The sequence below is a fragment of the Schistocerca cancellata genome, unplaced genomic scaffold (assembly GCF_023864275.1).
Source record: "Schistocerca cancellata isolate TAMUIC-IGC-003103 unplaced genomic scaffold, iqSchCanc2.1 HiC_scaffold_1147, whole genome shotgun sequence".
In the NCBI taxonomy this organism is placed as follows: Eukaryota; Metazoa; Arthropoda; class Insecta; order Orthoptera; family Acrididae; genus Schistocerca; species Schistocerca cancellata.
In genome coordinates this window covers 117,840-141,904 of record NW_026047146.1, presented here as the reverse complement: position 1 = coordinate 141,904, position 24,065 = coordinate 117,840, and the positions used below count along the sequence as shown (strand labels likewise).

General features: G+C 37.7%; 1 protein-coding gene across 1 annotated transcript in view; it reads left to right on the top strand.

Moving 5' to 3' along the window:
• The window catches only part of LOC126159801 (zinc finger protein 728-like), a 226,872-nt gene extending 206,011 nt beyond the window's left edge, over nt 1–20,861 (top strand). Inside the window, exon 8 of the mRNA XM_049916587.1 lies at nt 20,709–20,861. Coding sequence (XP_049772544.1) covers nt 20,709–20,850 — 142 coding nt within the window. The 3' untranslated portion in view covers nt 20,851–20,861. The remainder of the gene's footprint in view (nt 1–20,708) is intronic.
• The last annotated feature ends 3,204 nt before the right edge of the window (nt 20,862–24,065 follow it).

Below are 24,065 nucleotides of genomic sequence, written 5' to 3'. Positions count from 1 at the left end.
ATGAGGTGATTGTAGCTGGATATCATGGGGTATCTCAGTTGCTAAGTGGTTCATTGATTTTATTCTGAAACTTATGCAGACCTAGTTCTCTGAGTTCCAGCAAGTGGATGGAGGTAAAGCTCACTGTAATGATCTGTGTTTGGACATTCATTACATGTGTTTGCTCTGATGTGTGGAGGTCCTTGCATATCTGTCGTGCAGGTGGGTGCAGCGAAAGAAAAAGGTCGTTTTTGACGACAAAAATAACAAGTACTCCTTTCTGTGGTCACTTCAGGTTCATGAAAAAAAATTATCTGAAACACACACAGTGATTTGGAAAGTACCACGTTGGTATCAATGGGTATTATAAACATCATGGTAGTGGACTTAAGTTGAGAAACAACGATATGGCTGGATCAAAGCTTGTCTCGCTTCATCCCCTCCAGTATATCTCAACTTAATGGTAAATGACATTTTTGTTCTAAATGCCTGAACTCGTTTCGAAAGAGTGAGTGATTAAATTTCTTTTATCTCGTTCGATGATCAAAAATTGTTAGCTCCTTAGACTACCTGTTTCGATCTGTGATGACTATTTCCAGAGCTGCAGCAAACGTGTAAAAAACTAAATTACAACTATTGAATAATAAAATAGGGTATAGGGGATAGTACTACTGACATATATGAGGAAAGCCTGCACTTAAAATACGAGGCACACATGTTTCAGAACACATCAGAACGCAATAAAGCAACACTGGCATCGGCAAACGATAAACACAAAATGGGCTTAGCATCGTTGCACATATTTAAAATGTAGTACATACAAGGCCATAGTGTCGGCAGTGTAGTCTTGTTAACAGCGCTATTCTTCACAACAAACTGTGTACAGTAGCCACAAAATGTTTGTGTCACAAGTTCATTAGACCTCACTATTGCAGGCCTACCCATATTCCCATATTCGTCAGATACATATTAGCAGAATACGAAATAATAGAATACAATAGGTAAAGTCTACAGTTGGCTATACAAATACTTAAGTTATTAGAATGGTAAAATACAATAAATTAAAATGTGACTATAGTTAAATTCAGATTGTTAAGAACGAAATGGTTAAGAGAGAGTATATAATTCTGATACGATCTTGTGGTGATTATATAATATCAAATATAATGACATACCTAAGAACATGAAACTAACAGTGATATAAAATGATTAAATAAATTGAGAAAAAAGCCAAATTTATGAAACAACAGACTGTAGTAAGTAATCAGTGCCCTTTGTTGGTGTGGCCACCAGAGTACTGGTAAGGCGAGAAGTGGCCAGAGGAACTTAAACACCAGAGGGCGTCTCTTATTCCTTAACACTCTGCCCCAAGATCAGAGCACCTCACCTGTCAATTAATAGGATTATCTAGTTAATAAAATATATGAACAGAAAAGGTACATTTACACACGAGTGTGATCCGCTTAACCAACAAAATGAAGTAAATATGTAATGCACTGCATAATAAGTAAAGGTAAAGGCAAGATGTACATAACAGAAGTTCAACGACTAAAGTAGGACATTGTCAAATAAAGCAAAGTAGACACTGGGTACAAAATCACAGTGCCCATTGAGTTCCCTTGCTGGCTCTCGTTTCCTCGCTTTATAAATTCCATGCTCTTCTATCAAGTTGAGAGCATTGTCTTTTTGCACTCTGTGGAGACTACACATACTAGTCTCAATAGTCGCTACTGTATGATCAATTTCTGGTCGTGCAATTCCAAAGCTGTTTTGTTACATGCTGTGAATGCATCTTAAACCTCTCATTAAAAGAGTCTCCGGTTTGGCCGATATAATATTTATCACAGTTACTACAATCAGTCCTGTGTTCTCCAGAGCCATCAACTTTGTCATACACTTTTCGGTTTATGTTTCACTTGAAGTTTTTCGGGTGTTGCCAATTTGAAAGCCACATCTGGCATTAGATTTCCTGAAACATCTCTCCATTTGCTGGGACATATATTTTACTGGAATGGGATTCATTATTTCTTTATTAATTTTATTTTCTGGGTGAGTATGCGTTTTCCCAGTGTTTGTTTTTTGTTTTTCAGCCCATTGTGAGAGCATATGACACTATTTACAGAAAAGCCATTAGCTGTTGGAATTTCGGTTAAAATTCTTAGTATTTTACACATTTCATTCTTGGCAAAGGTAGGCGATAGAGCCAAAGAATTACTCAGATAAAGAAGGCATTTTTACATCGTGAAAGATGGTGTCAACTGGTGTTAATGATGCTATCTGTTATGTAGGTTTCCTGAAACTCGAAAATTTGTGTTTGTTGTCAACTTTCTTAACAGGGAGTCAATGAAGTTCCCTTCTTCAGAAGGATATCTTTGGGTGCATGTTTCCTATTACTTGGAAAAATGCGCCAATCTCACTGATGCTACCCTCTATGAGTTGTAGAATCTCATCAAAATACTGTTTATAATAAATGGTTTTTTTTCCTTTAGTTGTAGCAACTTGGCAAAATTTTACATTCCAAATCGTTCACAAAAATATCTGCTAAAGTACTAGCCAAACTATCACCTATCCTAATGCCATCTTTTTGATAATATAATTTGTAAAACCACCAAAATAATCTAAAAATTCAATTAGTTCTGTGTATTTTGTAATACTCATTTTGTTATTGGTTAGCGGAATATGTCTAATAACTTAAATTGATTCTTTTACCATAACAGGTTCTTTAAATCCAAAGATGCTAATGTCATGTTTGTGATCTATGTGTATTCTTGATAGCATTTGAAAGTTCAGATTTGTTGTTAAACCCTTATTTGTTCTCAGCTTGAATTTTATAAACCGAAAAAACAAGAGACTGCATGACTGCTCAATGGGCAGAGAGATTTGTAACCAATGCCTGCTTTGCTTTATTTAACAACTTTCTAATTTAATCATTTAACTTCTCTTAAGTACATCTTGCCTTTGTCTTTACCTAGTATAGAGTGGATTACACATTTACTTCATTTTCTGACACTGAGCATATCACCCTCAAGTTTAATTGTCCCTTCTCTGTTTATATAATGTATTTCATTAAATATGTAATCTTATTAATTGACTGGTAAGGTCTTTCATTACTCTGTTCTTGGAACAGAGTGTCACAGTTCATGAAGGTCTCTCTGGTGGTTCAGTTGCTATGGCCACTTGTCAGTAAGAGTATTCTGGTTGCCATGCCAACAAATGGTTCGGATTGCTTACTCCAGTTTGTTGCTTCATCCATTTAGATTTTTTCGCTATTTATTTTATTATTTTTGTATCATTCTAATATCTTCGTGTTCTTATGTCTGTTATTATATTTCTATATAAATTCGCTACGAGAGTGTACCAGAATTACATATTGTGTCTTAACCATTTCGTTTTTAACAGTCTAAATTTAACTTTAGTCACATTGTCATTCTTTGCATTCTGTCACTCTCATAATACATACATCCGTTAACTCAAGTGTAGATCTTACTTATTGCATTCTACTTTCATTGCATATTTCACTGTTTTATAACTGATGAATACAGTTAGACCTTGGCTAGTGTACAGCAGTTTGTTATGAAAAGTAGCAGTGTTAACAACATTACTCTGTCAACGCTATGGCGCAGCTTACACCATATTTTAAATACACCGACAGGATATACAGCAATACAAAAAAATTAATGTAGAGTAATGAAATTTTAGGAATACGTTTGTTCAGGGAACACATTTAAGTGATTAACATTTCAAGATCATAGGTTAATGTAACCACACGAGAAGCCAATGCAAATGAGAAGTATTGGTTCATTAACAACTTATGTAAGCGCCATAATCTTGAATGCAAAAATGTAAATGTGAATGTATTGTCTTGTACTGGTGGCACATGTAAGTTTGTGGAATGGAATTCCATGCCTTACGCACTTGGTCACCCAATACAAGGACAGTTAATACTGATTGTGTATGATGTTGGAGCTGTCATGTAATAATGTCAAATATGTGCTCAACTTGATGCAGATCTGGTGATTAAGTGGGTCAAGGCAGCATTTTGACACTCTGTCATGTCTTCATATGAAGCAATTGTATAACGATTGGAATTCATGACATCAAGTGATTTATGATGCTATACAGAAAGTTTGGATAAAAGCATATGGGATCTGAAGATTGCAAAATGAATTGTTGAAATTGGTTGCTTTCAGAATAAAATAAAACATCTTACAGAATACAGCTGTTGGTGAATTTTATTATACGTTGAAAATTACTTACCAGTCAATGTCCCCTAGCCATGATGGACCAACTGAGATCTCTGTAGAGCATGTTGGATTTCAATAGTGGTATGTGGGCGAGCATTATCCTGTTGGAAAACATCCTGCAGAATGTTGTTCATGAATGGCGATACAGCAGGGCGAATCACCAAAATGACATAAAATTTCGCAGTCAAGGTGTGTGGGATGTCCACGAAAGTGCTCCTACTGTCATACGAAATTGCACCCCAGACCATAACCGCAGGTGTGGGTCCAGTGAGTCTAGCATGTAAATAGATTGGTTGGAGGCCTCCTTCTAACCAACAAAGTGTTATCATTGGCGCCGAGTCAGAACCAACTTTCATCAGAAAACACGACAGATCTCCACTCTGCCCTCCATTGTGCCCTGTCTCGACACCGCTGAACTGGAAAATGGCAGTGTTTTGGGGCAGTGGACTGCACACTGCAGGTCGTCCAACTCGCAGCTGTCGTTAAAGTAACTGATTTGTAACAGTTCGTTGTGTCACAGTGCCCAGATTACTGCTGCAGGTGTACTACCATTCATGCTGAGCGTTATAGTCTTTCCTTTCCATGCGGTCATCTGAAGCCCACATTTCTTACAGCCATACATTGCCATGACCAGAGCTGCCAGCAGTCGTGTACAGTGGCTACATTCCTGCCAAATCTTTCTGCAGTATCACAGAAGGAACATCCAACTTGTCATAGCCCTATTACACGACCGCATTCTATCTCAGTGAGGTGCTGATTAGGACGTCTTTGTCACATTAAAGGCATTCTTGACTGACATCATCTCAACACGTCCAGTCTCAAAGGTAACTAACACTCACAACCGTTAAAATGTGTATTTAAAGGAAATCTGCTCACCATCCTCATAGTGGTATTACTAGCGCCATTCTTACGCGACTCGCGTGAAATCTGAATAGACATTATATTTCAGATGTAGAAACACGCTTATCAGCTTTCGTTTATGTCGCGCAACTCCTTCTTGGTGTAGCGACTTTTCCCCATCAGTATGTATGCAATGATAATAAGCTGATTGTGGATTTATCACATTAGGACATGTTTTAAAACAGGCACATCTCGTCGTATTTTGAGCACTTTTCCCGTAAGTATTTCAGCAATACTTCTCCATATGGCGCTATTTCGTTTTTTTTTTTTAAGTTTTTTTAAAATGTAGATAGGCCACTGGTCATATTTGTGTTTTTCCCATGGTTTGCTGCAGATCTCTCTACCGAGGATCTGGTACATGTGGCAGTACCTACTGAGCAGCAGGAGTTCTTCAATATTAACGATTTTCTCTCCAAGGAACGTGTATCCTTTGGTCTTTACACCGATTTTGAACGTCTTCTCACTCCTGTGGCAAATTGTGAGAGTGATCCAATTGCCTCATACGCCACCCTTGTAGAATGGTATGTGCCTTTTGAAGCAGCGTATCAAGTGGTATGTGTATATGACTCCTCTTTCTCATTTTAGTCTGTACGTTGGAGACAATCGTGTGCCCTGGTTACTCTCACAGCTCGAAAACCTTGCAAACAAAGTTGATGATATTTACAACATTATTCCTCTGACGAAAATGTAGGAGGATAAATTACAGTACAAGAAACCATTTGATTGCTATACTTGTGGGCAGCTGTTGGATAAGAAGTGGAAACACCACATAGGGATCATTGCCCTCTAATCGACAAATTCTGTGGTGCTGCAACTTGTATTCCCAACTCTCATTTTCATCCACGATTTAATGGGTATGACGCTCACTTTATAGTAGAATCTTTGGCACATTACGGAATGCGCAAAAATTAGGTACCACTACAGAAAATTTGTGACAACTTGTGTAAGAATGATTTAAATCTCCCTGATTTCCATTTCCTGATGATGTTATGATTCAGCTCATAACGAAAAAGAGAGTTTCCCCATGCGAACATTAGGATTTTTGGGAGAAATTCAATAAAACCACAGTGCTGGTACATAACCTTATTATCCACCTTACATTCAGGTATTGCCACATCGAATCCAGAGCATAGGTATGCAGGAATTTGTGGCAGGAGTTCGCAAAGCTTTGTATGGATACAGATGTGCACTTACTTGCAGATATTTTAGACAGATTCCACAATATATGCCTGGAACATACAGTCTGCGTCTTGCCTGCTACTACTAATTCCTAGTTTTGTCTGGGACAAAATGTTGAAAAAGACACATGTCACTACTGAACTCCTGACCGATGTTTTCATACTGTTTTAATTTCGAATGGGGTTTCGTGGGAGTCTGTCGGTATGTCAATAGGCATGCCAGGGCAAATAATCAACGAAAGTTTGAACAGTTCAGAGCGTTGGATGGTTTGAGTTACACCAAGTTCTTAGACGTAAACAACATGTACAGGCAGGCTGTGTAATAACCTCTACCTTTTAAGGGTTTCGATAGCTGCTTGATAAGGAAATCGTGAGACTGGGTAAAAAAATCAATTATGTGTCAACAAATTCCGGAACGAAGTGGAGGAAGATTTGGTGAACTTTATTAGGTTGCATGATGTGCACAGCAATTTACCGTTGCGTCGAGAACGGTGAGTTCCATCAAACGGTTCCTGCCTGTAGCTGATGACATCACTAGAGGGAAATACAAAGTACATACTACATTATTGTAGCCTCTAGCAATATCTGAAGTTGGGGCTGGAATGCATAGAGACATGTGTCTTACTTTCTTCAAGCAACCTCTCTGGTGGTGAGCTGTTTTCTGTCCTCATTGCACTACTGCGTGCTGTCCTTCGTCCTTCCTGCCCTTCAGTGACGTCTGAAGTATCGAAGAACTGGTCTTTCGACAGTGCCCCGACGAATGCACTTTGCACCGGAGCAGGAAACCGTCAGCGCATTTCACTACGCCATTGCTCAGCTTTCATTCTATCGCTACGTATCCCGCCACAAAGACAAAGTTAGCGGTGCATGTTGCCACGGATTGGCGCGAGTGTGGCGCATACTGTCCTCAATACGTGCTGATCTTTGCATTTGCCTGTGCGGCCAGGTTCCAGTACGTTGCCAGAAACTTAGTGCAAAAATTCTTGAAAGTACTGTTCTCGCAGATTGTTACGTCAAACCAGGGAGGCTCCTCTTGGTGGGGCACCTGCCGTGCAACGAATGAAGTATTATTACAATCCGCCACTTTTTGCACACGCATATTGGCGTCTAAAGTCTTTAGGCATGTCTTCGGGTGCGTACTGTGCATTCGACAGAACTTACGCAGTGGTATGTCAACTCCGTGCGTCGGAAGTGCGGCCTTCAAATTCGTTGGCGTGACCTGCGCTGCAGGGATATTGCCTTGCCATATTGCAGACAGTACTTGCTCGGGGACTGTTACTACAGTTGTGTTTCCTTGGACGAGGAGATGTCAGTCATCTTCGTGTTTACTCGCGTTTTTGGGTTGTCAAACTTCGGTTCACACTCTCGTCACATCTCGCCAAGGCTGTTGGTGACCGCTGTCCGTATTTTTTTGGTTTTGATTTCCAATTAGCGGCTAACTTCATCGATCAACCCGCCAGTCTTTTGACTGGAAAGTGTTAGCTCGGCTCTACGCCTTTCAAATTATGTTTCATTCTCTCCCCTAATGGCGGTTAACAGAGATACCGTGAGGATTCGACCCAGTGGAGTCTGACTCTGCGTATCCCTCACAGACGTGCCCAGTGTTTCCTCACTCACTCTCAAACTGTCCTCAGTGGGCCTGTCGGTTTCTGGTGGACGCTAAAAATTGGTGTACCCCCACAGCAGGTCTGTACTGCACAGAACGAAGTGACACTGTTGGAAGACGCTAATGGAAAAGCTGGTATCATCGAAGAGAACAATGAAAACGCTGGAGGGAATATTCACAACAACAAACTACACGTTCCAGAACTACTTCACAAGATACCGGGGAGGCTGTGGGAACCTAAACTAAATACATAGGCTACCGCTATGTCTACTTCATACTGAAGATTTGCAGCGCATTCAGCATACACAAGCATACTATCTATGAGCCTGGCAACATACAGAAAAAAGTTTGAATATTCTAGTAAAGAAATTCCCGAGCACGGGGTCCCGGGTTCGATTCCCGGCGGGGTTAGGAATTTTCACCTGCCTCGAGATGACTGGGTGTTTGTGTTGTCCTCATCATTTCATCATCATCCAGGAAAGTGGCGCAATTGGACTGAGCAAAGATTGGGTAATTGTACGGGCGCTGATAACCACGCTGTTGAGCGCCCCACAAACCAAACATCATCATCATCATCTAGTAAAGAAATGAGAATTGTCCCTGAGTCGTATCTCAAAACTTGGAAGTTCTCACAGAAGTGAAATCGTGAGACTCAAATCAAATCGAAACCCCACCCTGAATTGAGAACTCTTTATGATATCATTTAGCTTGCGAATTAGTAGCCGGTCGCTGTGACCGAGCGGTTCTAGGCCCTTCAGCCTGGAACCACGCGACTACTACTGTCGCAGGTTTGAATCCTGCCTCTGGCATGGTTGTGTGTGATGTCCTTAAGTTGTTAGGTTTAAGTAGCTCTAAGTCTAGGGGACTGATGATCTCAGATGTTAAGTCGTATAGTGTTTAGAGCAATTTGAACCATTTTGCAAATTAGTAATAAGATCGCTCCACGTTGGGAGCCAACATCTGAATGACATCAATAATTAAATGAAATCAAACACAAATGGTTATGAGATTGCTTGATTGATAAGCGAATGGAATAGACTGTTTAAATAAATGAAACATGAAATGACATTTCACTAAATTTCACACACAAAAAAATCAAAAAATTAACAATTCACAGGGCGGCTTTGGATGGGTGTGGGCACGACACAGTTATTAAGGGGAAGGAAGCAGGAGTGAATTGTCTCTCCATTGCTCGCGGCTGCTCGCCGTGTGGCGCTGTCGGCGGCAGGCGCTGCGTCGGGGGCAGGCGTTGGCGGTGGGTGGGGGAGCCGCCGCGTCCCCTCGCCCCCGCGCCGTCCCACCCACTGCCTTCCTCACTCCTCATCAACGGCTCCTCGAAAATTTCCTCCTCTGCACACTGTCACTGGCAGAATAAATTTGCAGTGCCGCCCAGTGCTGTTTCATGACCGCGCCTCCCCGTGCAGGGTGGAAGTTCTTTATCTTGCGTGAGCTGGTGTGTGGCTCGGAAATTGGCGTCTTCCTCGCGATTTCACTGTCAAGACTGTTTCCAGCTCTGGTCGCTGCATTCCTGAGGTGTTGTGAAAGCAGCCAAACAACAGGTCTGCGGCTCTGAAAAGCACTGGTATGTGCAAAACCATATCAGTGACATTCGACACATGTTTGTGTGGGAACGTGTTTGTCCCCACATAACATGAAGCAAAATTTTTATGTGTGACACACACATTGCCAATATGACAACTGCAATACGTACGCGTAATGTCTTACCCGTATGGCATAACATTTTCATCTGAGCACCAGTGTTACAATAGATAGTAGTTGACATGATATTCCGCAGTAAAGTTTTTCCACAATATGCAGAATTGTTTGTTAATGAACCCATATGTTTGCTCTTCATATGCCATACATAATATTTGCTGTGTGGCAGATGTGACGTTTTTGACAGATATTCTGAAGATGGCCATTGCCTAAAACCATTAATAAGAAAATGTAATTGACAAATGTGCTCTTGTTATTAGTGACTTAAAGTGGTTATAGGAACATGCTCGGTTACTAGTATAATTGTTATGTGCCTCTTGCATTACTTCAGTTTGAAAATTTAACCAAACAGGGCATAGAAACTCCAATAACTTATCAGTATAATTAAATATCTTGCATCTCAAAAGAACTTCTCTGTTCCAGTTACAATATTCACCTGTCATTTACCTATTATTGCTTGTTTAACATTTAGTCGCATATTACACCATTGCAGGTGATTCACCCATTAAAATTTTATGTTCCATCCACTTCCTTGTGTGTTTATTTAAAAAAAAGAACTAATTAGAAATACTCCCAACTTAGAAACACAGAGAACTATCAAAAAACTCTTACTTTGCAATTTATCATTGTATTTGGTCAGATGCAATAACCTTGATAAGATTATGGCATTCAGAATATTTTAATTGAAAATGTATACCCAATATTTTCCTAGTGTTTATTTGGGCAAATGTATTATTGACTTAACCTGAAAGTTCAATGGTTTCTAGAATACATTAGATTACAAAATATATTCCAACTACTGGACAAAATTTATTTCCTGCATTTAGTTTTCAAGTGCATCTTTACTTCTATTATACTTACTCTTTACTTTCACAATAATAATAATAATAATAATAATACCCATGGAGGCCCAGGAAAAGAATAGGCCTCCGGTATGATCTGCCAGTCATAAAACATGATGAAAAGAACAAACCACTAATAGGGCCAACATTTTGTCTGCTTGTGTCTGTGTATGTGCGGATGGATATGTGCGTGTGCGTGCAAGTGTATACCTGTCCTTTTTTCCCCCTAAGGTAAGTCTTTCTGCTTCCGGGATTGGAATGACTCCTTACCCTCTCCCTTAAAACCCACATCCTTTAGTCTTTCCCTCTCCTTCCCTTTTTCCATTGGTTGCGAAAGCTTGAATTTTGTGTGTATGTTTGTGTTTGTTTGTGTGTCTATTGACCTGCCAGCACTTTCGTTTGGTAAGTCACATCATCTTTGTTTTTAGATATATTTTTTCCCACGTGGAATGTTTGCCTCTATTAAATTATGGATATAATATTACTCGAACATACCAACACAAAATCATACATTTGCTATACATGGATGATCTGAAACAACTGGCAGCAACAAATCAACAACTCAATCAATTACTAAAGTTAACAGAAGTATTCAGCAATGATACAAGTACGGCTTTTGGAACACACAAATGTAAGAAAAATAGCATAGTCATGGTAAAACACACTAAACAAGAAGATTACATATTGGATAACCACAGTGACTGCATAGAAGCAATGGAAAAAACAGATGCCTATAAATATCTAGGATACAGACAAAAAATAGGAATAGATAATACAAATATTAAAGAAGAACTAAAAGAAAAATATAGACAAAGACTAACAAAAATACTGAAATCAGAATTGCCAGCAATAAACAAGACAAAAGCTATAAATACTTATGCTATACCAATATTCACCTACTCATTTGGAGTAGTGAAATGGAGTAACACAGACCTAGAAGCACTCAATACACTTACATGATCACAATGCCACAAATATAGAGTACACACATACATTCAGCAATGGAAAGATTCACATTAAGCAGAAAGGAAGGAAGAAGCGGATTTGTTGACATAAAAAACCTACATTTGGACAGGTAGACAATTTAAGTAAATTCTTTAAAGAATGAGCAGAAACTAGCAAAATACACAAAGCAAACATTCACATAAATACATCGGCTACACCATTGCAATTTCATAACCACTTCTACAATCCTATAGATCACATAACATCAACAGATACGAAGAAAGTAAATTGGAAAAAGAAAACATTACATGGCAAGCACCCGTATCATCTAACACAGCCACTCATCGACCAAAACGCATCCAACATATGGCTAAGAAAAGGCAATATATACAGTGAGACAGAAGGATTCATGATTGCAATACAGGATCAAACAATAAACATCAGATATTATAGCAAGCATATTACTAAAGATCTCAATACCACAACAGAGAAAGGCAGACTTTGCAAACAACAAATAGAAGCAGTAGATCACATCACAAGTGGATGTACAATACTAACAAATACAGAATACACCAGAAGACATGACAATGTAGCAAAAATAATACATCAACAACTTGCCATACAACAGAAACTATTAAAACAACACATTCCCACATACAAGTATGCACCACAAAATGTACTGGAGAATGATGAATACATATTATACTGGAACAGAACCATTATAACAGATAAAACACCACCACATAACAAACCTGACATCATACTCACCAATAAAAAGAAGAAATTAACACAACTTATCGAAATAACCATACGCAATACAACAAATATACAGAAGATAACAAGAGAAAAAATTGAAAAATACATCCAACTGGCCGAGGAAGTCAAGGACATGTGGCATCTGGATAAAGTTGATATTATACCAATTATACAATAAACTACAGGAGTCATACATCACAATATCCACCAGTACATCAACACAATACAGCTACATCCAAACAAATGTATACAGCTACAGAAATCTGTAATTATTGATACATGTTCAATTACCCGACAGTTCCTAAATGCAATGTTACATTACTGTACAGTTGAAAGGAATTCACACTTGATCAAAGGCCATGTTGCTTTCCATTTTTAAGCAGGCATAACATCTGAGAAAGGAAAAAAATAATAATAACAATAATAATAATAATAATAATTATCATTAATTAATGATAATTAATTAATGATAATTAATAATAATAATTATTATCATTATTATTAATATTTCTTTGTTTTCTCAGACGTTATGTCTGGTCAAAAATGGAAAGTGACACGGACCTTGATCAAGCGTGACTTCCTTTTAACTGTATGGTATATGTTATATTGCATTTAGGAACTTTCGGGTGATTGAACATGTATCAATAATTACGGATTTCTGTAGTTGTATATATAAGTTTGGATGTAGCTGTATTGCATTGATGTACTGGTAGATATTGTGTGGTATGAATCCTGTAGTTGATAGTATAATTGGTATAATGTCAACTTTATCCTGATGCCACATGCCCTTGACTTACTCAGCCAGTTGGATGTATTTTTCAATTTTTTTCTCCTGTTTTCTTTTCTATATTTGTTGTATTGGGTATGGACATTTCGATTAGTTGTGTTAATTTCTTCTTTTTATTGGTGAGTATGATGTCAGGTTTGTTATGTGGTGTTGTTTTATCTGTTATAATGGTTCTGTTCCAGTATAATTTGTATTCATCATTCTCCAGTACATTTTGTGGTGCATACTTGTATGTGGGAGCGTGTTGTTTTATAAGTTTATTTCGTAAGGCAAGCTGTTGATGTATTATTTTTGCTACACTGTCATGTCTTCTGGGGTATTCTATATTTGCTAATATTGTACATCCGCTTGTGATGTGATCTACTGTTTCTATTTGTTGTTTGCAAAGTCTGCATTTATCTGTTGTGGTATTGGGATCTTTAATAATATGCTTGCTGTAATATCTGGTGTTTATTGTTTGATCCTGTATTGCAATCATGAATCCTTCTGTCTCACTGTATATAATGCCTATTCTTAGCCATGTGTTGGATGCGTCTTGATCGATGTGTGGCTGTGTTAGATGATACGGGTGCTTGCCATGTAATGTTTTCTTTTTCCAATTTACTTTCTTTGTATCTGTTGATGTTATGTGATCTATAGGGTTGTAGAAGTGGTTATGAAATTGCAGTGGTGCAGCCGATGTATTTATATGAGTGATTGCTTTGTGTATTTTGGTAATTTCTGCTCGTTCTAGAAAGAATTTTCTTAAATTATCTACCTGTCCATAATGTAGGTTTTTTATGTCGATAAATCCCCTTCCTCCTTCCTTTCTGCTTAATGCGAATCTTTCTGTTGCTGAATGTATGTGTGTATTCTATATTTGTGGCATTGTGATCATGTAAGTGTATTGAGTGCTTCTAGGTCTGTGTTACTCCATTTCACTACTCCAAATGAGTAGGTGAATATTGGTATAGCATAAGTATTTATAGCTTTTGTCTTGTTTATTGCTGGCAATTCTGTTTTCAGTATTTTTGTTAGTCTCTGTCAATATTTTTCTTTTAGTTCTTCTCTAAAAGTCGTATTATCTATTCCTATTTTTTGTCTGTATCCTAGATATTTATAGGCATCTGTTTTTTCCATTGCTTCTACGCAGTCGCTGTGGTTATCCAGTATGTAATCTTCTGTTTAGTGTGTTTTCCCTTGACTATGCTATTTTTCTTACATTTGTCTGTTCCAAAAGCCATATTTATATCATTGCTGCATACTTCTGCTATCTTTAGTAATTGATTGAGTTGTTGATTTGTTGCTGCCAGTAGTTTCAGATCATCCATGTATAGCAAATGTATGATTTTGTGTTGGGATGTTCCAGTAATATTGTATCCATAATTTTTATTATTTAGCATGTTGGATAGTGGGTTCAGAGCAAGGCATAACCAGAAAGGACCTAATGAGTCTCCCTGGTATATTCCACGCTTAATCTGTATTGGCTGTGAAGTGATATTATTTGAATTTGTTTGTATATTAAGTGTGTTTTTCCAATATTTCATTACTATGTTTAGGAACTGTATCAATTTAGGATCTACTTTGTATATTTCCAATATTTGTAGTAACCATGAGTGGGGTACACTATCAAAAGCTTTTTGGTAATCAATGTATGCGTAGTGTAGCAACCTTCGTTTAGTTTTAGCTTGATATGTCACCTCTGCATCTATTATCAGTTGCTCTTTACATCCTCGTACTCCTTTGCCACAGCCTTTTTGTTCTTCATTTATAATTTTGTTCTGTGTTGTATGTGTTATTAATTTCTGTGTAATGACTGAGGTTAATATTTTGTATATTGTTGGTAGGCATGTTATGGGGCAATATTTAGCTGGGTATGCTGTGTCTGCTTGATCTTTAGGTTTCAGATAAGTTATTCCATGTGTAAGTGTATCAGGGAATGTGTATGGATCTGCAATGTAACTGTTAAATAATTTAGTTAGATGTGAATGTGTTGAGGTGAACTTCTTTAGCCAGAAATTTGGTATTTTATCTTTTCCAGGGGCTTTCCACTTGTGAGTAGAATTAATTGCTTGGGTGATTTCATGTTGCAAAATTATCACCTCAGGCATTCACAGTATTATCTTGTATGTGTCTGTTTCTGCTTGTATCCACTGTGCATGCCTGTTATGTTGTACCGGGTTTGACCATATGTTGCTCCAGAAGCGTTCCATGACTGTTACGCTTGGTGGATTGTCTATTTTAATGTGTGTGTTATCTATTGTCTGGTAAAATTTCTTTTGGTTTGTGTTGAATGTTTGGTTTTGTTTCCTTCTATTTTCACTTTTTTTGTATCTTCTAAGTCGTTTAGCCAATGCTTGTAATTTCTGCTTCTCTTCATATACTTGCTTTATCGTTTTTGCTTTTCGTTTTTTTTCTGACTTTTCATTTCTTATAAATTGTGTTAGCTGTCTGATGTCTTTTCTCAGTTTTTCTATTCTGATCTGTAGCCTGCGTTGCCATGCTGGTTTTGTGGGTTTCTTCTGTGTGTTGGTTGGTTCTGATCTCTGCCTAGTGTGTATATTTAGTGTAGTGAGTGCTCCTATATAAACCAGAAGTTGTAACTCTTCCATAGTTGTGTTTTCATTTATTTTTTTGTGTATGATTGTGTTGATAGTGTTCATTGTTGTTTCGACTTGTGGGTTATTTGGCAGTCTATGCAAGAATGTCTGTATTTGTGTCTTTGTGTTCTATATATGACAGCTGAAATTTCTCTTCTATATCTAACACGTGTGTCACTTCGTGTTCTATTTGTGCTTGTTCTGGTGGCTGTCTTAAGATTTCATTTTTCTCTGATTGTTTAATTGATGCGTGTTGGTCTTTGTTTGTTTGCTCTGGGATGTTTGAGTCCATTACTGTATTTTCTTCTTCTTCTGATTGCACATTATTTTCTTCCAGTATTTGTTGTACTTGTTGTTTGATGTTTTCTAATTCTGACTGGGGTATCCTGTTATTTTTTATTATTACATGGATCTGATCAGCTAGTCGTTGTTCTGTTAAAAATTTTAATTCTGGGTATCTGGTAATAAATGTTGTGTATACTTGTGATCTGTATCCAGTTGTGTTGGTTCCTAGGTTTGTTGCTTGGTAATAACACAACATGAGGTGTCGATTAACTTCATCTGACCATCTCATCCTCTGTCTTTGTTTTCCTTCTAGGGTGGTTGCAGGAAGCATATCCTGCAAAACACCTCTATTTGGATTTAAATCATTTTCCAGTTGGCTAGCAGTGTCGTTACCATTGTGGGCGGGCATAGGGTTCAAGCGTCGTCCCCGACCATCACGGCACTTGTCCGAGGCTTCTTTAGTTCTGTCCTGAACCAAGTAATCACACTAAAAGGGGGGTTAGCCCTATTAGTGGTTTGTTCTTTTCGTTGCCTTTTACGACTGGCAGAACATACCGGAGGCCTATTCTTTTCCCAGGCCTCCACGTGGTTTATTATTACTATTATTATTATTATTATTATTATTATTATTATTATTAATATTGTGTGTGAGTGTGTGTGTGTGTGTGGGGGGGGGGGGGTTCTAGTGGTTATGGTTGGTAATCAATATTCTTTCTAGTTTGGCTTTAAATTTTGCAGTGGGGAATGATGTGACTGAGCTCAGTAATGAATTGACAAGCTTCAATCCTGCATATAGTAGGTTTCTCTGATAAAGTGCAGTTTGGTGACTTATGAGATGAAACTGATCTATGTTTCTGAAATTTTGGTTTTTCAGGTCAGAGTTTACGCTACGATTAAGTGCTTGGGGCAACATAATCAGTTTAAAAATATACATCAATTGGCCAGAACTTTACAGTCAGTGACCTATTATCGATATAATCCTATTTGGACAATAGCAGAGTAACCTGGTGAGGAATGACTACTAGTCAGACACAGTAGTATCAGTGACTACACTGCCCCTGTATAGATTGGGGAAGGCACATAATCTGTCAGAGTTTAACGAAGGACAGACTGTGATGGCATGGAGGTTCAATATGAGCATTTTGGAAACTGCATGACTTGTTCGGTGTTTGAGGAATACTGTGTTGAGTGTCTTCAACACATAGTGAAACCAAGCACAGACATCATGGGGATGGGCAGCCACCCCTCACTAGAGATGTCAGGCATTGTAAGCTTAGCAGGCTGGTAAAACAGGAGAGGTGGCAAACTGTTGTGGAATGATCATTGGTCTTTAATGCTGAGCATAGTGTGAATGTGTCTAAACACACAGTGCACTGAAGACTCCTAATAATAGGCCTACACAGCCAATGACCCGTGCATATGCCAATGGTGACACCACAACATTGGCAACTGCAACTGAAATGGACACATGATCATCAGAATCAGGCATTAGCACACCAGCAGAGCAGTGCATGCTCTGATGAATCCCCACATCTTTATCATGTCAATGGGAAGACAAGAATCCATCATCCTCCAGGGGTACAGGGCCTTGATACCTGAACTGTGGGATGCAGACAAGCTGACAGCAGCTCCATTATGCTCTGGGGGGCATTCACTTGGGCATCCATGGGTCCAGTGGAGCTTGTGCAAGCACTGTGATAGCCAAGGAGTATAGCACACTGGTTGTACATGTACACCCTTTCATGACAATCATGTTTCTTGATGGCAGAGGTATTTTTCAACAAGATGATGTGCCATCTTACAACAACAGGTATATGATGGTGGGGTTTGAGGAACAAAGTGGCGAATTCCCATTGACATACTGGCTCCCTGAGTAGCTACATCCGAACTCAGTTGAACACATCTGGGATGTGACTGAACTTCGCGTCAGAGCTCATTGACCTTCTCTCTGGAATTTACAGGAATCAGGTGACTTTTGTGTGAATACGTCATGCCAACTCCCATGAGAGACCTACCAGTACCTCGCTACTTGCAAGCCGTGATGCATCCCTGCTGTTATCCATGCCAAATGTGAACATACTGGGCATTGGGTAGTTCATCATAATGTTGTGGCTGATTAATGTACATGTAAATATTACAACTTCAGGGAATGGAACACTGTATGAGTCTCTTGATTTTGCACCACAAATAATTCTTACAGACGTCTTCTATAACTTTAAAAGCTTATGAAGATTTGCTTGTGTTATGGCAGCGCATATTTCTGTTCCATCCTTTATACTAGTCAGTTTTTGCTCTGCCAATTTATCCCAATTATATTTTAAACCAGTTTTTTTTGTCAGAGATTGGATATATATGTCTCAGTATTGCTATTCCCAGTATTTTTATATAGTTTTCTTTGCTGCCACATTCCTAGCCAGCAAACTGGCCCTCTCCATTCGAGCTGCTAGCTACCCATTATCAGTTCAACTCCCTGCCCCCCACCTCCCTCTACCTCCACCCACTCTACTTCACACTATCCCACCACAGTCAGTCCACCTGCCGCAAACTCAAAATTGCATTGACACTGTCAGCCTAGCTGGCACTATGTAGGGGCATGGAGGGATAGAGAGAGAGAGAGGAGAGAGAGAGAGAGAGAGAGAGAGAGAGAGAGAGAGGGAGGGAGAGAGAGAGATTTTTATTAATCTAGCTCATCAAAGGGTAAATGTGAAAGCTAACAAGTTTTCTTTCTTTTGTTTGTGCCTATCAACAACAGGATACTTCTGCTTTTCAGAGATTGGTCTCATTTAATCCTGAAGTGTTTATGTTGGTTAAAACAGTCATATGAACTTTGAGCAGGATTTCACTAGAAATATTTTATGTCATTATAGATGTCTTCAAAAGATAAACTGTTTCTCATAAAAACAAAAAAATAAGGTTAAAAAATTGAATTAAGGAAGGGTAGGGCAGATAGATGCTGACCAACTTGGGGGAGGAATCTTTTCTGTTTCTCACTACTACATCGAGTATGAGTATTTTCCTAAAGTTTCAAAAGCTTACAAATTATTTCCCCCGTTTTTCTTAATTTGCCTGGGATGTAAGAAAGGTGGCAAGCTACAGGCTGTCCATCACCTAACTGATATTCTTAACTGTTAAAAAAAGAAAAACAACAAAAACACAAAAAAATGTTATCTCAAAGAAGTAACACAGATAAATAACTATCAACTACGTTCCCTGCATAACACATATTTAAAACTATGGGTATGGCATGTCATTAACTACATGGTTTAACACTGTACCTTATTTAATATTTTATTTTTATTGCATTTATATCTCTTTTCTTGCAAAAAGCATGTAATTTGCATTCTTCAATCTTACAATTTTAAGTTACTACTTTAGATTATTGTTACAAATTTTACACAAACACAACACATACAGCTAAGGAAAAGACAAGAACATTGAATTTATATGTGGTACATGTATAGCTAAAGAATATATAACAATAAAATGGCAAATAAATAATGTTATGTCTTGGGGTATTTTCTCAGGTCCCAGCTTTAACTGGGACTAATGTTTCCATTTCTAGTATGAAAAAAATGGTCTGTCACCGTGTCTCACAGATGACTCTGTCTTTGTTGTTTTTTATCTTCTTTGAAGTTGCTAATATTATTATTCAGTTCTTTCTGCTGTGCCAGCAACCCTTTTTAGTGGATTACTTCAAAAGTTATCACTATTTGGTCAATTTCTGTTATCAAGTTGATCTGACTCTTTCTCTCAGGTAACCTACATCAATTGTGCTGCTTGTGGTGGCTGGTGGTGGATTGCTCAGTAGGTAGTAGGCCTCCTTCAGTAGAGGACAGGCTGCTTCCAACTCAGCAGATCACATGCTCCTCATAATGAAATTATATAGCATTCCCAATTAAGTACCTCAATGAGTGTGACAATTAACCCCATAAATAGGCTGAACCCATGTTCACTTCATTAATGAACAAGAAATATGTGTTTTAATTTAATTATTATACAACAGAATTTTATAAAATCAACACAAGACTGTTCCCACACCAAAATTCTGGAAGTAATGTAGTTCACAAAGATTACCATATCCAGCTCAGCTATTGCATATTGTCTTAACACTGTCACACTATACGCCCAAGTACTGATGCTGATTGACTAATGTTCATGATGTTATATGGTAATTCAGCTAATTTGGAATGCTGTTTTTTTTTTACAAAGAGTGCATACAGCATTTATAATCATGAATTTGACTGTGAGAATTTGTATGCATGTTTGATGAATGTGTGTAAAGTACAGCTGAAGACATCACTAAGTGCTTCAAAGGATGACTGCAGAGTTTTGGCTTATTTCAGATTACATAGGCAGGAAGAGTATGTTATGGCTGTGCTTAAAAAATTACTGTATTACAATTTTGGGATGGTAAATAACATTGTGAAATAAATAGGTTACAGTGTGCACATTGAAGGTACTTTTAATTTTTCCTATTAACAGATGAATCACAATTCTTGGTACATTTATTGAGTTTCATCCTTTGTGGCCATTATTCTGATGCAGTTTCAAATTACTATTTTAATGTGTATATAAAGAGTTTTCTTTGTATTGACGCTCTATTCTCTGAAGATTTTGCTTGTGTTCTACATTAATAATCAATGATGGTTAGTGTAGTGTCTATTCTTGTTAGCTGATAATATTACTACTGTAATTTGTACAGCATTAATAGCATTATCTACACACTGTACAGTGATCTTTACAATTACATTTTTACAGGTTTATTATTCAGTTGTGGCAAAGGAAATGCACCGAGATTAAAGATGAGCAAAATGTGAAATTGTAATTGTATTGAACATTACAGGATTGATTGAGATTTCATTACACTAGCATTCATTGTCTAATGTTACAGGTTCAACTTGATTTGCAGGGACCAAGGGCATAAGGTGTTTTGCATTAGTAACACCACTGACAAGGTACTACCAAAGGATGTGAATTTTGTCTTGAGGGATTATCTTGTACAGCTTTCTTCCTGTGTTGAAATATATATCTAATAATCTTTATTCATGGGAAAGCCATTTCTAAATAAGTTTTAATCAGTGATTCTGTAACACTGAAATAAAAAATATCACAAACATCAAATCTGCAAGGAATGATGATATTACATAGAAAACCTAAATATTAGGAGCACATAATTATCAAAAATTATTTTTTATTTAATGTCGTTGTGTAAACATGCTGAAGTCTGCAAGTTATGCAGTATGCCAAGGAACACGTACAAGACAGTTGCACCTAGGTTCCTTTGGTCAGAACACAATTAAAATGAAACCAGTATTTTCTTGGCCAACAGCCTTGCTGCAGTGGTAATGATAGTTCCCATCAGATCACCAAAGCTAAGTGCTGTTGGGCTTGGTTAATACTTGAAGCCAACTAAGGAACTGCTTGACTGACAAGTAGTGACACCAGTCACGAAAGCTGACAACAGCAGGGAGAGTGGTGTGTTCACCACATGCCCCTCTGTATTCACAGCCAGCGACACCTAAGGGCTGAAGATGACATGGCAGCTGGTCAATACCATTGGGCCTTCAAGGCCTATTTGGACGCAGACTTTTTTTTTTAATATTTTCTTGAACATGCTGGAACCATGATATAAATGGTTTTATGTCCACTGACTATAATATCAAATGTTTGTGGATAGTAAATATTGGAACTGAGGATAGATAATTGAAAATAATAAAGATACAGATGTATATTTTATGCCCTTTAGAAGCAACTCTGACAATTTGTACTGATGCACAATTCCATGGTGACATCACACTGTTACAAGCATTGGCTGAAACTGTAATTAATTTACTCAGGAAACTTGGATACATTTTGTTGTAAGGCACAACTTCCATCCATTTGAACCTGCTTACAGTAGTCAAATCTTGGTGCATCTCTGTAATTTTTACCCCACCCACTTCCCTCCAGTACCAAACTGACTTGATGATTCCTTGATTCCTTGATGTGCATCCTATGAGTCAGTCTCATCTTTTAGTCAAGTTGTGCCATTAATTTCACTTCTTACCAACTTCATTCTGTACCACTTATTTAGTTATCCAGTATACACATACAGTCTTCAGCATTTTTCTGTAACACTATGTTTCAGAAGCTATTTTCTTACACAAATGAAATTTCAGGTTGCATAAACAGCTACTTTGTCTCCCTAAATGAACACTGACATAACTATATTCAATAGGCATTTTGTTGTGATGACTGTGTGTTGTGTGACAGTTTATTTGCGTGTGGCCAAGCTGAATGTGGAAGCAGTGTGTTAAGCGTAACATAAATTGTCCCGTACCTGTGTGGATAGTATTGTATGAGTGGATAAAGTTGAAATGGTGGGTAATCTATCATGTGCAACCACTACCTGGTAGGAGGAACTAGTTCAACAGATGAAGCCTACTCAAAAGCAAAACTACCAAGCTACTGTTAGTAGTTCTGCAAAGTATCATACTGCCAGCTCGACCCAGTACAATTAATAACATAACTGATGGGAGTGTCTAACAAGAAAACCACTGTGATAACAATTAATGCAACTGCTGATAATGGAAAAAGCGCACTGTTCAGCAGATTACTGCAGACTGAGGTGGTCATTCCTTCAGAACAAAAAGGTAGACACACCTGGGGCTGAGAACAAGACCGATTCTTTGTGGGTGCCCAGTTATTTTGTGCTATATGTAACATATTGATTTGTAGTGTAGCATTATGTCTATGTTCATGCTGCATTTTATGAACTTTTTGTTATAACAACAAACTGCAAGGTAAATTCAGAAAGTGCATACAGAATAATAAACAAGTACCTCATGAATGCGTAACTGTTATTGTACATAAACTACAAAAAAATGCAGTGGGGGAATGGCATACTGTCTTTTAACCACATTCCATGAACAGTTCTAGTTTATTTCATGATATATAGTTGAGAACATCTAGCTGGGATTACTACATGACTTCAGTATATCACTATTTGTTTACATTCTACACAATGACTGAAATTTAAGTATTACATTATTTGGTCATCTTTTCATATTTACTGCTACTGCTACAAATGCATAGAATCATCCAATGAAAAGGAAACAATTACGTTTCTTTCATAGGACAGTATTACAAATATTTGATTATATTAGTAAGAAATTGCAAGAAACAAATACACAAAATTTGGATGAAAATTGCCACAAAAAACGTTGTGGTTCTTTCCTGTTTCATGTTGAGTGAGTTGACTTGTAGTGTGATGGCACTTCTGCTGTAATTTTTGGAGTTGTAATTTGAGGAACTGCAACTAGGCTAGATGGTGATCCTCTTCTTGCCGCTTCAACACTTCCTGAAGTCATTGGAGTAATATGCACTTCATTTGAAATTGGTGATTCCATTGATGCTGCTGCTACAATTGGAGGCTGCACTAAGCCTGGCTGATTTCAGTTTAATTGTTCCATGATTGCATCACACAGTGCTACTTTCCCTTTCATGTTTCTATGCAATCCATGGGTAATGAAATCTTCTCTTTTTTGACTGTCTGCATTAATATATGTCACATTGCTGAACAGCTTGCATATTTTCTCAAACTTTTGGTTAGTTGCTTCGATTTCTGCATTCTCACACGATGTTTTGATGAGGTCATGTCTCATAGGGGTGCTTATTACGATAACTGTCATGTCCATAACTTTTGCCAATGTTTCCCTTAAAGATCGCAAAGTGAATTTTGCCTTGTTCTTGTAGACATCGTTTGTGCCAGCTATTTTGTGTTCTTTCTGTAATAAGTGATCGAATCAATTCATTGTGTTCAATCTTTACCTGACAACATGAGTAACTATTGTAATTCTGTGATACCAGTAAAGTTGATAAAACCCTGTAAAGACAGTGTGGATGTAACAATTGATAAAACTGAAAGTGATCTTTTACATAAAGTGTCTAATACCAGAAATGATTATTTGTATTTTGGGTGTCCTTACATTAAGGTAACTGTTCGATTGATACAGGTAGCCTGATTTTTGGTATATCTGAACAATTTAGAGACAAGATTGAGTATAGTAAGAATTTTGGGGAAATGCTGATTGTAGGTGTAAAGATAAGAGGAGCTACAGGTAATCAAACCAAATTGATAATACCTCAGGTACTTTTAATGTTTAGTATAGAAAACAAAACATTTGAATATGGATGCTTAGTGACCTAGTCTGGAAGAAAATTTAATTCCTGGTATGGATAGGATACTGAAAATTGAGGCTTGTTTGGA